This window comes from Hevea brasiliensis, chromosome 3 (genome assembly GCF_030052815.1).
Source record: "Hevea brasiliensis isolate MT/VB/25A 57/8 chromosome 3, ASM3005281v1, whole genome shotgun sequence".
NCBI classification, from domain to species: domain Eukaryota; kingdom Viridiplantae; phylum Streptophyta; class Magnoliopsida; order Malpighiales; family Euphorbiaceae; genus Hevea; species Hevea brasiliensis.
The window spans coordinates 44,423,912-44,438,329 of record NC_079495.1 but is presented as its reverse complement, the minus strand read 5'-3'; the positions used below and the strand labels follow the sequence as shown (position 1 = coordinate 44,438,329).

The window sequence follows — 14,418 nt, the reverse complement described above, 5'->3', positions numbered from 1 at the left end:
TTTGTCTTATCCCTTATATAATTATCCCCAAAATTAATTTATTTAAATTATAAATTTTAATTGTGTCATAAATGTAATTAAACTTAAATTTTTATTTCTTTTCTTTTTATATTTACTCTTTACTTTTCCTCAATATTTCCTCGTAATTCAGTACGTTATTTTTCTTTTAATTTAAATGGATGTGACTGAAGTCTAGAACATGTTACACATTTTTGTTCATAACTTAAGATGTAGACCTGATTTTGATGTGATTCAAATTGGATATTGAAATGGACATATGAAAGTTGAATTCTGGAAAATATGGCAAAAAAACTCTATTTCTATGATTTTTGGTAGAATATTAAACTTGCTGCCCTGTTTACCAGAATTGACTGGAAAATGCAATTGTGTGTTTTTAATGATATTGATGGTGAATGAGCTATGAATAAAAAGGGAAATTGGCAAGCATGCCTTGATTGAATAAATTGCATGTAATATTGATAATGTGTATGCCCATTACAATTCTAGAAGTAGGTGGCATAAGGAAATTGACTAGTCAATTGCTGAAATTGTGCACAATAAATTGGCTTTACGCCATGATGAGGATATTTGGGTTATGCCATGATGAGGATACTTGGCTTATGCCATGATGAGGATACTTGTCACTTTAATTGTCTAGACAATGTAATTGGGCTAAGTAAATAAATGAAAAGGGGTATGTGACAAAGGTTATTCATGAAATACTATGCACCTTGATTTTATACGTTATTAATTTGATCATGCAAGAATTTTTATAATTAAAAGTTATATCATGTCATTATCAAATTGTGTAAGATTGCACATGTATTAATAAAATCAAAATTTTGGAAGCATGATTCATGAGATCATGCATGATTGGCTTGCATATATATTGTATGACATAATATCATTAAGTTATAGCACCACTAAGCAAGTTGCATAGCGGAGAGTTGTTTAAACTTTTCGTAGGTAATAAAAGTAAAGATAAGGAGCCGACACGGGAGTAGAGGTGGATAAGTGATGTTTTGCTCAAGACTTGAGAAGACTCCATATTATTTTGTACACATTAGGAGATTACATTGTATAGGCATTTTAATATGTAATGTAATCCATTAATGTGTAACCATTTAAATTCCACAAACTACATGGATGTTGTAATAAGTCTTGTATTTTGTAAACACTGTCACATGTATATATTGTAAATTTCTAAGTCTGAGAATTTACTTTTAACTGATGAGATGTGTGTGTATGCATTATGTTTATGGTGGGATGGGTTGTGAATGAAACTACATATGTTTCATGTGTGTATTTGAAAAATATGAAAAATGTCGACAGGTATTTTAACAGGTCATTTACAATTACTTAAAAATTTAAAGGAAACTCTACCAAAATTTTGTCTTAAAATTTTGAAATTAAATTTCATTATTTGAAAGACTCTAAATAGATGGAAAACCTATAGGTTTGGTTTTCTTATGAATTAAATAAATTTGAAATTTTTAAATATTTTGTTATTTTCCCTAATATGAAGCAAAATATGTAATAAAGAAATTAAGTTTTGTTAGAGAGAGTGAATCCCTTGAGACATACTCTTAGGTGTGTCTCAGGGGTATGTACACACTACTCTAGTTGCAGATAGGGTTTAGGGTGTTACATGCATGATTAAAAACAAAAATAAATTTACCTCTCTAACCCATCAAAAACAATGAGTTTAGGGGAAAGGACAAAATGGGACACAAGTTAAAAAAAAAAAAAAGTGAGAACGAGAGAGAGAGAAAGCAAAAGAAGTTATAAATTGCTAATCATCCTCAAGTATTTCTGTTCTTGGATTCATAAGAATTTGTAAGTAACACCTTACTCTTCACATCTCATGTGAGATTCAATCAATTATTTGGCTCATAATGCTCAAAACCTCAGGTACATCCATTCTTGGTTTATCTTGTATTAGTTAAGTTAAGCCCACTAAGTGAGTAAGCATGCAAATTTGAACCTCAATGACCTCAGGTACATCCATTCTTAGTCACTAAAGTATTTACATACTCACAATATCTCATGTTTAACAATTACTTTAAGAAAATCTCTTAAATCAAATACATCATTCCTATGTTACTATAGCCAATAATGTAAATGTTTAAAACTTTCTAAATAATTGCCTTAGTCGAGAGCATGATGTAATTTTTAAAATTACACCATTACTAACTTAATCATTTAATTGGAAGATTTCTTAGCCAACTTAGTTACTATAAGATCTCACTTTGCACATTAACCGTTTTCATGCTTATCACATATACATTCATAAACATACTTATCTCATACACGCATTCATAAATAGTAATGTAAAAGGCGTAACTATGAACTATTTTATATAGGGCATCATAGGTTATCATCCATCTATTACAACCAAGTATGAAATCTTCAACTCTTGAAGTCTTATACTCCCACTAATCTCCATCAATGATATGACCTCTTTTCTTCTTGTAACTTTCACCAATGCCAATTACATTAAGTACCCTTGGCATACTAAGGTGAAATTAAAAAAAAAAAAAAAAAAAAAAGAGCATGCAAGCCCAAGTAAATGAATTTACAACTATAAAAACTATAACAATTTTATAAAGCAATCCTTATGTGTAATAAAATTAATTGTTACATTTCCTTAAAAATAAAAGAAGTAAACCAATTACATAAGTCTCCTAAGTCCATGATCACCTATCATTCATAAACATACATTCAACACTTGAATAAAAATAATTTAAATATCTCATATTCAAAAAATTAAATTATTTCTTTTGGATTCTCATCCCAAAAATATGTTTTTTTAGCTGGGAATGTGGTTAAACACTTTAACCACAAGGAATGAAAAAGCAAAAAAAAAAAAATTGAAAATTACCTTTTTGTAGCATAACACGGCCTGAGCCATGTTCCATGACATGAGCTGTGATATGTAACACACCGTGTGTAAAAGAACATGGCCTGGGCATGTTTTTACCCAGAATGCCATTTTTCCTCCCTTGGTTACATTGTCCGTGTTCCACAACACGCCCAGGTCAGGTAATCTTGCTGGAACTCAAAATTTTTTAATTTTTAACTCTTCAAATGAGCTTTTTTCAATTCCCAACTAATATATAACATGAAATTAAGTTCTTAATGGCAATAATAAGAAAACATCCTTATAATGCAAAAATAGTAATTTTAAAATTTTAATTCTTAGCTTTTCATGCATTTTATGCAACTTGATTTCTCTGTTATAAAAACATATAAACTCTTGTAACTGAAGCAAATGGTTCTTACTAGTGTTTTTTTTTTATTAGAATAGAGCTATCATTATTTTGATAGTCAAAATACTGGATTTGATGAACTCAAAAAATTAGAGATACAGAAATTGTTCATTGTCACACAACTCGAGAGACGATAATAATTTACCCGTTTACAAATAAATTGTGTCTTAAGGTTTGAAACTTAAAAACACAGCGAATCATGCAGAAATAATTCAATAATTCGATTTCAATTTGAACCAAAAAATACCCATTCGTACCCGTGCACACATTTCAAGGACAACAGACCATTCCGAATCCAAGCCATATTTTAGAAACATTACAATTTTAAAGATATTATAATAACAGTACGACTCTCGACAGGTTAACATTCTGATGGCAAGGAAAGTTGGAAGTACATTAGGAGGTTAACATTGTTATTAGAGCTACTTATTACTCTGTTATATATACAAAACTGGGAGCTAAATTTGGGTTGGGTTTTTCAATCCGTGACTCCAACTGTTTCCGTTCCTCTCAGGTTGTCACTAAATGAGGACCAGAGCGTGGAAGCACACATGAATAAGTAACATACTTCACACTGTCTAAGAGCACAACTACAAAAATCCGAGAAATGGATTTGGGTGTAATCACGCCATCAACCTCGCTGTCGCCAGCCTCTCTGGGATCAACAAGCACAGAGACAACCATGGGCGAGACAGATTTATTACCTTGGAAGTTGTCTTTTTGAGAATTTCCAACACGTTCCCCAGTAATATTCAGGTCAGAACCTGGTAGGGGAATTGGAAGACCTCGGAGAATCCTTCTGTTTTTCCCCTTGTTGTGGTGTGTAGCATTCTGCTGGTGCTTTGCCGTAATATTTGTAACTGGGGAAGCGGGAATAATAGCTCCTGGAGATGGTGAGGCATCAAACTGGAACACTTCCTTGCACATGCCAGAACTTAACATTGGCCCTGCAATGAAACAAAAAATAACCAAAAGCAGTTAGTGAAGTATTAGATATAAGCACTGAAGTTAAGAGTACAAAATGACCTTCAGGCTCCTCAAATTTTTTTTAACAGAAAAAATATTTCAATCACACACACAAAGACAGTTAAGAGCAAATTTGAAAAACTTATCTCGCCATCCAAATTTCAGTTGATTAAACCAAATAATTACAAGTACATTGCCTTGGAGCTCCTATATTTGTTATATTTGTACCAGTAGAGGCTACATAATTTATCATAATAAAAAAATGCACAAATATAATCAAGTATATTGATATTCTAAAAAAATATCTTTCTGAATAAATTTTAGAATGGTTTCATTTACTACTTAGGTATACTAAATGCCCTTAATTCAACAATTTTACACTCGGCTAAACTTTGATCATTTAATAAATGAGTCAAATTTAAGCCTTAGTTTAAGGCTTTAAGCTCATTTCACAAATGAGTTGAACATGAGCATATTAAAACTCATCTCAACTCAGACCCTCAATATATTTTCCAGTATTCAAAAGTAAGTTTCATCTATAAACTAGGATAATGCATATATTCCAACAAGGATAACTCACAACAACTACCAAGTGACAATGATACTAATTAAATGACTAAACTTGACACAAGGTGTGGCCCCTGGTCAACCAAGATTTGCAAACATTTTGATCACCACCTCTTCTAACAATAGTGCTAATGTAATGATGGACATTATTAAAATAAAAGAGGAAAAGTGCTAATGTGAAAAATATAATGTCAAATTTCAATGGAGGAATAGAGCAGGCTAATTCTGAGTCAGCACTCAGCAGCCTAAATAAGCAAATGAAATGTATAAAATGAAGACCATATTAGAATAATTACCAGCAAGGCCTTCATGGAACCACTGTTGGAGTTTACCATCAGCTGCAGATGACTTTTTATCCTTTGGAGTATCAGAAGAAGCAGAAGTAAGGGCCTTCTGTGGCTCTTTAGCAGTCGGATATAAGTGAGAATGCCTCCCTCTATTGGTTCCAACATCAGGGAAGGCAAGGGCTGGAAATAAGTCTATTGGGATTGCCAAACCCGTCTCCTTATTTTTATTTACTTCAGGATCCTCATGTGAGGCCATAGCTGCCTCACTGGCCAGAACAGAATGAATTATCAAGTTACCATCAATCTTGACAAGCTCATCATTCCTTGGCACAAACAAAGATGCTGCAAGCGGCTTATTACTAGCATTAGCAAGTTGGGTAAATTTGTCTGAGTCTGGTAGATGCTCCAAGCCTCCTTTCATCTCCACATCATACGCCAAACATCCATCACTGCCTCTCCCACACTGTATTCTACTACCAACATGTAAATTCCCATTAGAAAACTCAACAGCCATACTCTCATGGGACTCATTTGAATGCCCGTGAGCTCCAAAGACCCTGCCTCTCTGCTGATCATAAAACTTCTCACTAACAAAACCGAACCCATTAGCACCATTCTCCTTGACTCCTCCAAACTTAACATTCACAATTGGCACCAATCCACCAAACAACAAAATGAAAAATAACAAACCTAAAAAACTAACACTAGCAACCTTCTTAGTCTTAACTTCAGCTTTCTTAGCCTCTGCCTTTTTAGCTTTCACAGCTGACACAGGCTGCTGAGTCTTCAATCTAGGGATTGGAACCAAGTGCACCTGAGACCCTGGCGGCTTAACAACATAAGGGGCACACGGCACCCACGAATATGGCATGGGAGCCATTGGTGGATACAAAGGAGAAGGACACAAACCATTGCCACTCAACTGCTGCTTCAAACTAGTATTTTCAGCCATAAAAAATGAAATTTTACTATTTAATTCCGCAATGGTTAAATGCATAGTTCTCACCTTGTCTTCCAGCTCCTCCACGTAATGCTTCTTTCTCTGCCTTGAAAGCTGCGCGCTCTCTCGATTTCTCATCAGCCTTGCCCTCCTTTTCTCCTCCTCTTCACTCAATTCAACAAAATTACCACACAGAGAATTTGCCTTCAAATATGGGTCGGCATTCTCTGACCTTAGGTACTTTAGATTTCTTGTTTCGCCATTAACATCCTCGCTAGTGGTCTCTTTCTTTCTCTTTGGTAAGCCACCACTTTTGGCATTTACTCCTTCGAGTTTGATCTTCTGATCAACCAAAAATGCACCGGAATCAGGAGAAGGAGCATTCATGGCTTCAGATACACCCGCACCACCATTTCCGGAGCCCTGAGAAGATATCGGCGAGGCAAAATTCGACCCCCTATCAGAATTGCAGCTTAGATCGGCCGAATTACAACTTCTAGACTCCGAGAGCGAGCAATTCAAATACTTAGAAACATCAGAACCATGATTGCCACAAATTCCAGAGCTCCCCGACTCAAGCCAATCAGATTTCGCCTCATGGACTGTGAAACCATCAACAAAACCATCGATAGGACCCGATTGAAGAGAAACGTCGTGGTTGGGGATAGAGAAGTGCTCGTTCTCGGAGGGAAAGTAGAAGCTGTCGAGATCGTGGAAGGTGATGTCAAAATCGTAACTATCGTCAAGGGAAAAGGGTAAATCGGAGACAAGGTTTTCCCCTCCAGACATGGTGGTGGATGAGGAATTTTGCGCAGAGAGGAACAAGGGATCGAGGGGAGGGATTGGGAGGGAATCGAAATCATCTATGGAATGATTAGAATCCGTTGGTGGCGGTGGATGAACGGCGAGGATAGTGTCGCCTACGCCCATTGTAGAGGTGGTTACCGGTTAGGTTTTGAGAAGTGGAGGGTTTTGAAGAGGAAGACTTTAGGGGTCTTCCTTCCACACGGCTTCCTGTAAGATTATCAGAGAATTTGTTGCAATTTTGTACTTTCAGTTGGAGCGTGAAGCACGCGCCTAATGGATTACATTTTATATATTTATAACTTTTTTATATATTTCAAAAAATATACAATTAATATAATTAAATTAACAAATTTTTGGAAAACTACTTACCATTTCATTTTAGCTTCATTAAATTATTTAATTTTTTTATAAAATTTTTTATTATTTATACTATTTAAATTATTATTTAATATATTTATTTTAAAAAAATTAATTAATTAATGAGTATATTTTAAAAAAAATTATTATTATTTAGTTTCTTTATTTTAGTGAAACTAGTTAGTTAGTACATATATTTTAAAAATTATAATATTTTAAAAAATAAATTTTCAAATAAAAATAAAATTTTTGCTATGTGCATATTAAATCTAATTTTACATTAAAAAATAAGAATTTCAATTTTTTAGACATTATTTTTATATTTTCTCTATAATAAAATAATTTTTCTTGATTACTTAAAAATTTAAGACAATTTATTAATTTTTTTATATAAATAATTTATATTATTTTTATCAATAAAAGAAATAAAAAGAGAATGAGGGAAAGAAGAGTATGAATGTAAAGGAAAAGAAACATGAAGAGAAAGAAATAAGTGAATGAGAAAGAAACATTAAAAAAGAAATAAGAGAGAGATGATTATGTAGTTTAGATATAAAAAATAATTATAGAATTAAATAATTAAGAAATCAAATTATAAAGACTAATTAATATATTTTTTAAAAATATAAGAATTAAATAATTAATTTCATTGAAATAAAGAGACTAAATAGTAGTTTGATCAGTATTAACTAATGAAAAAATTGACAGAGGAGCTAAATAATTTAATAAAAATAAAATATAATATTAAATAATATATTTTTTAAAATATAAAAATTAAGTAATTAGTAATAACCAAATAATAATTTATCAAAAATATATTAATAAACTAATAAATAAAATATTATTTCTGAAAGAAAGTAATTTATAACTTAAAACAGATAAAAAAAAAAGTCGACTTTTATATAACGAATGGGCATAAATTTTGACTTATAAAAAATTGAGTCAAATATTTTTGAAATCTATTTATATTATACAAAATTAATTATGATTTATCTAATCAAAATAATGAATTAACAAATTTTAATATAAGATAATGACTAGTCTTAATTTCACATAAAAATAAATTTGTAATAATTACGTCTTTTATGTAAAATTTTAGAATTATTATTTATGATCAAAATATGAATACTTTATTTTTAATTTGTAAATGAGTTCATATTTTTTTGAATTAAATATTTATTATAAAAATTATATATTTACAATTAAAGTATTTATATAATTAAAATAATAAATTAATTAATTTTATGCAACTTTTATAACATCTAAATTTAAAATTATTAAATTTATTTTTTTAGGAAAATAAAATTATAATTACTATATCCGATTATATATATATTATCCTCATATTTGGCCTTCGAATTTCTATTTTTCAATAACCACATGTAATTGTTGTAAGAAAATAGTAAACTTCCTTATTGGATTAAAATTTACACTTATATCTTGAATTTTGGAAATATTTTTTTTTACCAATTTCAAAATTAAATATAAGCGAATTAAAGGCACGTGTGATAGAAGAGCAAGGAAGTGCAAAATCCATGTGACGTTGTTAATGATATCCTTTTGAGAAAAACGCGTGTTTGGAAACTTCTTTGCGAATCATGGGTTATCACTTGGATTTGGTCTTGGTCTTTGGTTCCGCTTCCGCTCTGACACGGGAATTAAGCGAATGCTCCGACTTTGAATAAATGGCGGGAAGCTGTCGATTTTGAGCAAGACAAGGTGGCCTCATCTCATGGGCCTAACTCTGGGCCAGCTAAGGGGTCTCGATTTTTTGAAATAAGCACTTCTTTTTACTTAGCCCTTAATGCTCAAAACTTAGGCACATCCATTATTAACTTATATTGCATTAGTTAAGTTGATCCCATTAAGCCAGTAAACATGTAAATAATTTTAATGTTCTCAGGCACATCCATTATTGACCACCAAACCATTTACATATTTACAACATCTCATACTTAACAATTATTCTTAAGAAAATCTCTTAAATTAATTACATCATATGTAAGTATTTAAAATTTCTTAAAATAATTGCCTCAATGGAGAGCTCATGATATAATTATCTTTAATTATACAATTTCCAACTTAATCATTTGTTTAGAAGATTTTGTGATCGGACTAATTACTATTATAGTCTCACTTTGCACATTATCCAATTAGCATGCATATATCATATACTTGCATACATTTCCATACATCTCATGCATTTATGAATAAACATATAAATATGGTATGATCATGAACTTTCTAAGGGATTCAATTATGGGCCACCAAGAATTGAACCAGGGCATTCCTAAGTGCATTTCATTCATTCATATTACAAGAGTTACTGAAGGAGTACATAATCAACACTTGATTTTGAATTCCTCTTACTGGTCCCACCAATGATCTTGACCTCCTTGATCTTCTTGCAATCCAATTACATAGTAATCCTTGGCATACCAAGGCAAATACAAGAACCAAATAAATGAAATTACAACTCAAAAATATTACAACCTTTATATTATATACCACTAAAATAAATTAATTAATTTACAACCCAAATAAACATAAAGAAATAAATCCAATCACATTGGTCTTTTATTGTCCATAATCATCCATCATATCACCATTTTAACAATTAAATAAAACATACATGCTAAAATTAAATTGAATACCTCATATTCAACTTAAAAATCCAGATTTGAATATGATTCAAACAAATTTAAAATTTCATATTTGAATCAAAATTTAATTATGTGATTAAAACTCCTAATTAAACATTTTAATTAGTCATGAGCCTAATTATGGGCCTTAAAAATAAGCCCACATTCAAGCCCAAAATCCATGCGCATGGTTGAATGAACCAAACCATGCGCACCAATGGTGCTCATAATCATACCGCCACCTATTCTTTGCAACCAACAATGAATCAATCAACTTTTGATCAAATCACACAATTAAATCAGATATTAAACAATCTAAATGGCAAATATAGTGGCGCTGATACCAATTGAAGGAGCGAAAGCATGAAAATTATTAGATTAAAACATTGAATTCAAAAATTTTCTTCTAGAGTCTCATGCATCATGCAAGATTCATTATTTACCTATTGATTTCAATGTTCAATTGCATATTAAAACACTTTTAATATGTATTTGGATCTACATTTTCCATTTAAGATTTTAGAATTAATAAATTAATTTATTAGAACCCTAGATTAATTCAAGAACATGTGCACTAACATTTTGATGCACTGTAGATGTGTTTGGTACCTTTGGGAAGCACCTAGGACCCCAAATATTGTCCCTCTAGATTGTTCACACTAAGATCACCAATCGCAGCCCCTTGAACAGCTTCTAAAGCCTTGCCAACCAATTAGAAAATAGGGATTTGCCTTTAGAGAGGTTGTAGATGTATACAGGACACTAGAAACAATTTCTAGCAATTTTAATTCAAGAGCATGTGGGCAATTCTCTTTGAATTGATGAAAGAAGAAAAGAAGAGAGAGGAGAGCCTCTTTGGGTGGCGGCACCTTGAGAGAATAATCAGATTATTATGTTATTCTTTCATAACATCACATTATATAATTAGGTCATCACTTAAAACCATTACCACATGTCATCTTCTGATTGGCTCAGAAATTTAATTGACCTAATCACATTAAGCCAAGTGTCAAAGCTAGATTTAATCTTGACTTTGATCATCTTATATGATTGGAAGACAAATGGCAAGCTTATATGGTGTCATGTGTCACCATCTCATGGTGCCATATGTCACCCTGTGAAATGACCAAATTACCCTTGTGTTGTAATTTTGAGTTCTCAACTCAAAATAATTATTTTTCCTCTTCTAATCAATTTATATCAAATATAAATTAATTAATTAATCTCTATTAATTAATTTCTCATAATTAAATTCATATTTAAACACTTTAAATATAAATTTAACTTATACTATATATCCAATAACCTAGATTTAGTTTCAAGCCATGCTAGGAACTTTGCAATCTAATTGCAAATCAAACCTATTTAATTAATCAATTAAACTCTTTAAATAATTAATTAAATCACATTTAATTTGGTAATTACTTGTGTATATGTGTGACTCACTAAGGTCATCACTAATTGGCAATGAGATATGATATTAACTCTTAATATCATCAGAACTCTTTCTTACCATAAATGATTTCTCTAAATCATTTTATGCACCTCATAAACCACGGTTAACACCTAGCATAACATGCTATGACCACCCAATTAGTAATAAGGAATACCTTAAATGAACCTTTTATCATACGAAAAAGTGAAAATGTCTTTTTATTAATAAAATATGTACAAGATATATACTAAATGATATGCTCTAGGGCATACTACTAACAGATGACATTGATGAAGACACCGAGCTTCCTGTAGTCTTTGCCATAGTTGACAAGAGCTACCCTCTCGATCTCCATGTATCTCTCAAATGGCATCTTAGAATCAGGAGTGGTCTGAATCGTAGAAGTAAGATAGGTAGAATGTAGTGAAAGGAAATTTGTAATTATTGATCCTGAGAGATCGCACAAATGATGTAATCTGACCTTTTGGAAATAAAATAAAGTTTTGTTTATTCAAAATTGATTGTTTATTTTGTTTTATGATTGCATTATTTTTCCTAATCTCTTATAACTGTGTCCGATCTGATCTCCCAAATCACACTCATCGACCGATCTCTCGTAACCGACCTTTAACTATCCCATCTCTCGGCCATGTTTATGAAATTCTCTTTTGATGAGTCATCGAAACGGTCAAATTCTGCTAACCGATGCGTCATATGGGGCTTTGTGAGCATTTAATGCTCGGACAGGTATAAATAGGAAGGAGTATTGGCCATTTGTCCACTTATGCCATTTTCGGATTTCCTGAGTAACTACGATGTTCTCTCTCATTTTCTAAAGTTTTTCGGCACCGATTTACACTCCGGTAAGAGCTTTAATCTTTTTTCGATCAATTTTATGTTTATCCTTGAAAATGAGCGATACCGGCGGTCAAAGAGCTGCAAGCCCTCCCTCTGTTCACATTTCATGGACATCGGATGAAGGTGATGTGGTCAAACCGAGTGAGAGACCTAAACCTTCTACAACCATTATCCCAGTCCATGGTCAAGTGATTAGGTCAAAACAAGTGTCAACTTCAAGGAAAGAGAACTTACCCGTAGACGAGTTGCCATCGGTCCTCAGGGAGGCCGATCTCTAGATGCTATGGCAATCTTTGGGCTAATCATTTCTTTGACAAAATCGACTTGATCATGGTGTATGAAGAGTAATTAAATGTAGGGCTTCGATTTCCCCTAGATGAATTCTATAAAGTCATTCAGAAGTTCCACCATGTCTGTATAGCCTAGGTGCATCTAAACTCCTGGCAGACCTTGGTGGCCTTCAGAGGCCTATGCTAGGCTAAAAAGCTTAAGCCCACGGTGAAGGTTTTTACTGAATTGCATAAGCTCACTCTGTAACACCCCTAATTGTATAGCCTGGTATATTTCACTATTTCGATGATCGGTGTCGGTCCGGATAATTAATGAGATTAGAACCACATCTAAGACAACTAGATAAGCCCTAAACACAAATAATTGATAATTGTCAATTAGTTAAGTATAAATAAGAAAAACAAAACATAATAAGTTAAATGAGCCGAGAGTCACAGCGATGGATGACCTTCTCGAGAAGGACTGCGAGGTCGATTTAAACTCAAATTTCGAACCGTAAAATGTGACGCCGCGGTCCTTAGGACTATTGCGAACACAGTGGAAAAGAGAAAATCATGAAAAAGAATTGTTAAGCCGGTCAAATAATTACGTCAATGATCCGAAAGAAATATTGAATTATTTGAAAATCGGATCGAACTGGCGAGAGGCAATTTGGTCAATTGACCCCTAGAGCTGACTCTTGACCTAACTGTCAAATAAAATCGGAGAAAAGAAAATTTCGGAGTCGGGAAATAAATTAAATAAATGAAGAAAAAATAAATGAAAAAAAAAGAAAAAAGAAAAAGTGAAAAAAGTGATGACATCATGCATGATGCAATAAACATTATAATTAAAATTTTATTTAGGATAATTTTTGGTCTTCCATAAGGTTAAAAAAACATAAAAGAAAAGAAAAAAAAAAAAAACAAAAAGAGTCATCTTCTTGCCGTGCTCTCTCTCTCATCCCTCCCTCACCAAAAACCTCCATTGAAGCTCACTTTTGAGCTTGAAGAAATCAAAACCCCACTATAGAAACTTCATTTACCATAACTAAATTTTGTTTGGACAACTAGAAAAGAAGATTCAAGAAGAAAGAAAGGAAAAATTGAAGGAAGGAAGATTGAAAATTTTGCACCAAGGTTAGTAAGTTAACTTGAAACTTTTAGTTTAATTCTTGTATTTTTAGCTTAAGGAACTTAGAAATTTAGATTAAATAAAAAAAAAAAACAAGTGTTGGAGGACTAGGGTGATTTCGCCCAGCTAGGGCAAAATATGAGTATGCATGTGTTTTGATTGAATTAAAAGTGTATCTAAGCTTGATTGAGTTGAGGAAGTATGTTTATATGTGTTAAATTAGTTAAATGTAACAAATATGTGAATTAGGGTTTAGACCTAGGGTTTTAGAAGACAAAAATTGGAGAATTGGTTAAATGATGTGTTTGACTATGTTTGACCTTGTTTGAGCTGAAAAATGGTCATATGTGACCAACTGTGGTATGTTGGAAGTGTTAGAATTAGGTTTAAATTTAGATTGCTTAGGGACATTATGCAGGCAGTAGGACCAAGGTCCCTTTCAGGGACCAAAACTAAAAATTTACCAACCCAACTGGTGTGAGGCCAATTGGAATGAAACTAGACGCAAAATGACACATTTTTCATTTAGGAATCATGCCCAGAAAGTGACTAAAACCTAGTGAACAAATTGACCAAATCTGAACTTAGGTATTCTGCCCTATACAAAAATGACCAAATGAACAATGTTTGTTCATTTGGCCATAACTGGGGCTAAATAAGTCTAAATGACCTAAAATTTTACTAGTAGAAAGCCGAGATATAGACCTAAAACTTTCATGAAGAACACAAACCCAAATTATGCACTTAACCAAGTCATTTAGCCACCCAAAATTGGTGACCTAAAACTGCCAGAACCAGTTTTTATGCCCAGAAAATCTGGGTTAAGCCAATCCGGCCAGCCATGTTCAAATGGCTATAACTTGAGCTACAAAACTCCAATTGGAGT

At 32.4% G+C, this 14,418-nt stretch overlaps 1 protein-coding gene across 1 annotated transcript; it reads right to left on the bottom strand.

Annotated features, from left to right (window-relative positions):
* Positions 1-3,556: 3,556 nt before the first annotated feature.
* Positions 3,557-7,067, bottom strand: LOC110637269 (bZIP transcription factor 17). The gene is made up of 2 exons (XM_021787309.2): positions 5,099-7,067; positions 3,557-4,216 (listed from the first exon to the last, which is right to left on the bottom strand). The coding sequence occupies exons 1-2, from the start codon at positions 6,957-6,959 to the stop codon at positions 3,780-3,782; spliced, it is 2,298 nt and encodes a 765-aa protein (XP_021643001.1). The 5' UTR covers positions 6,960-7,067; the 3' UTR covers positions 3,557-3,779.
* Between the last annotated feature and the right edge of the window lie 7,351 nt (positions 7,068-14,418).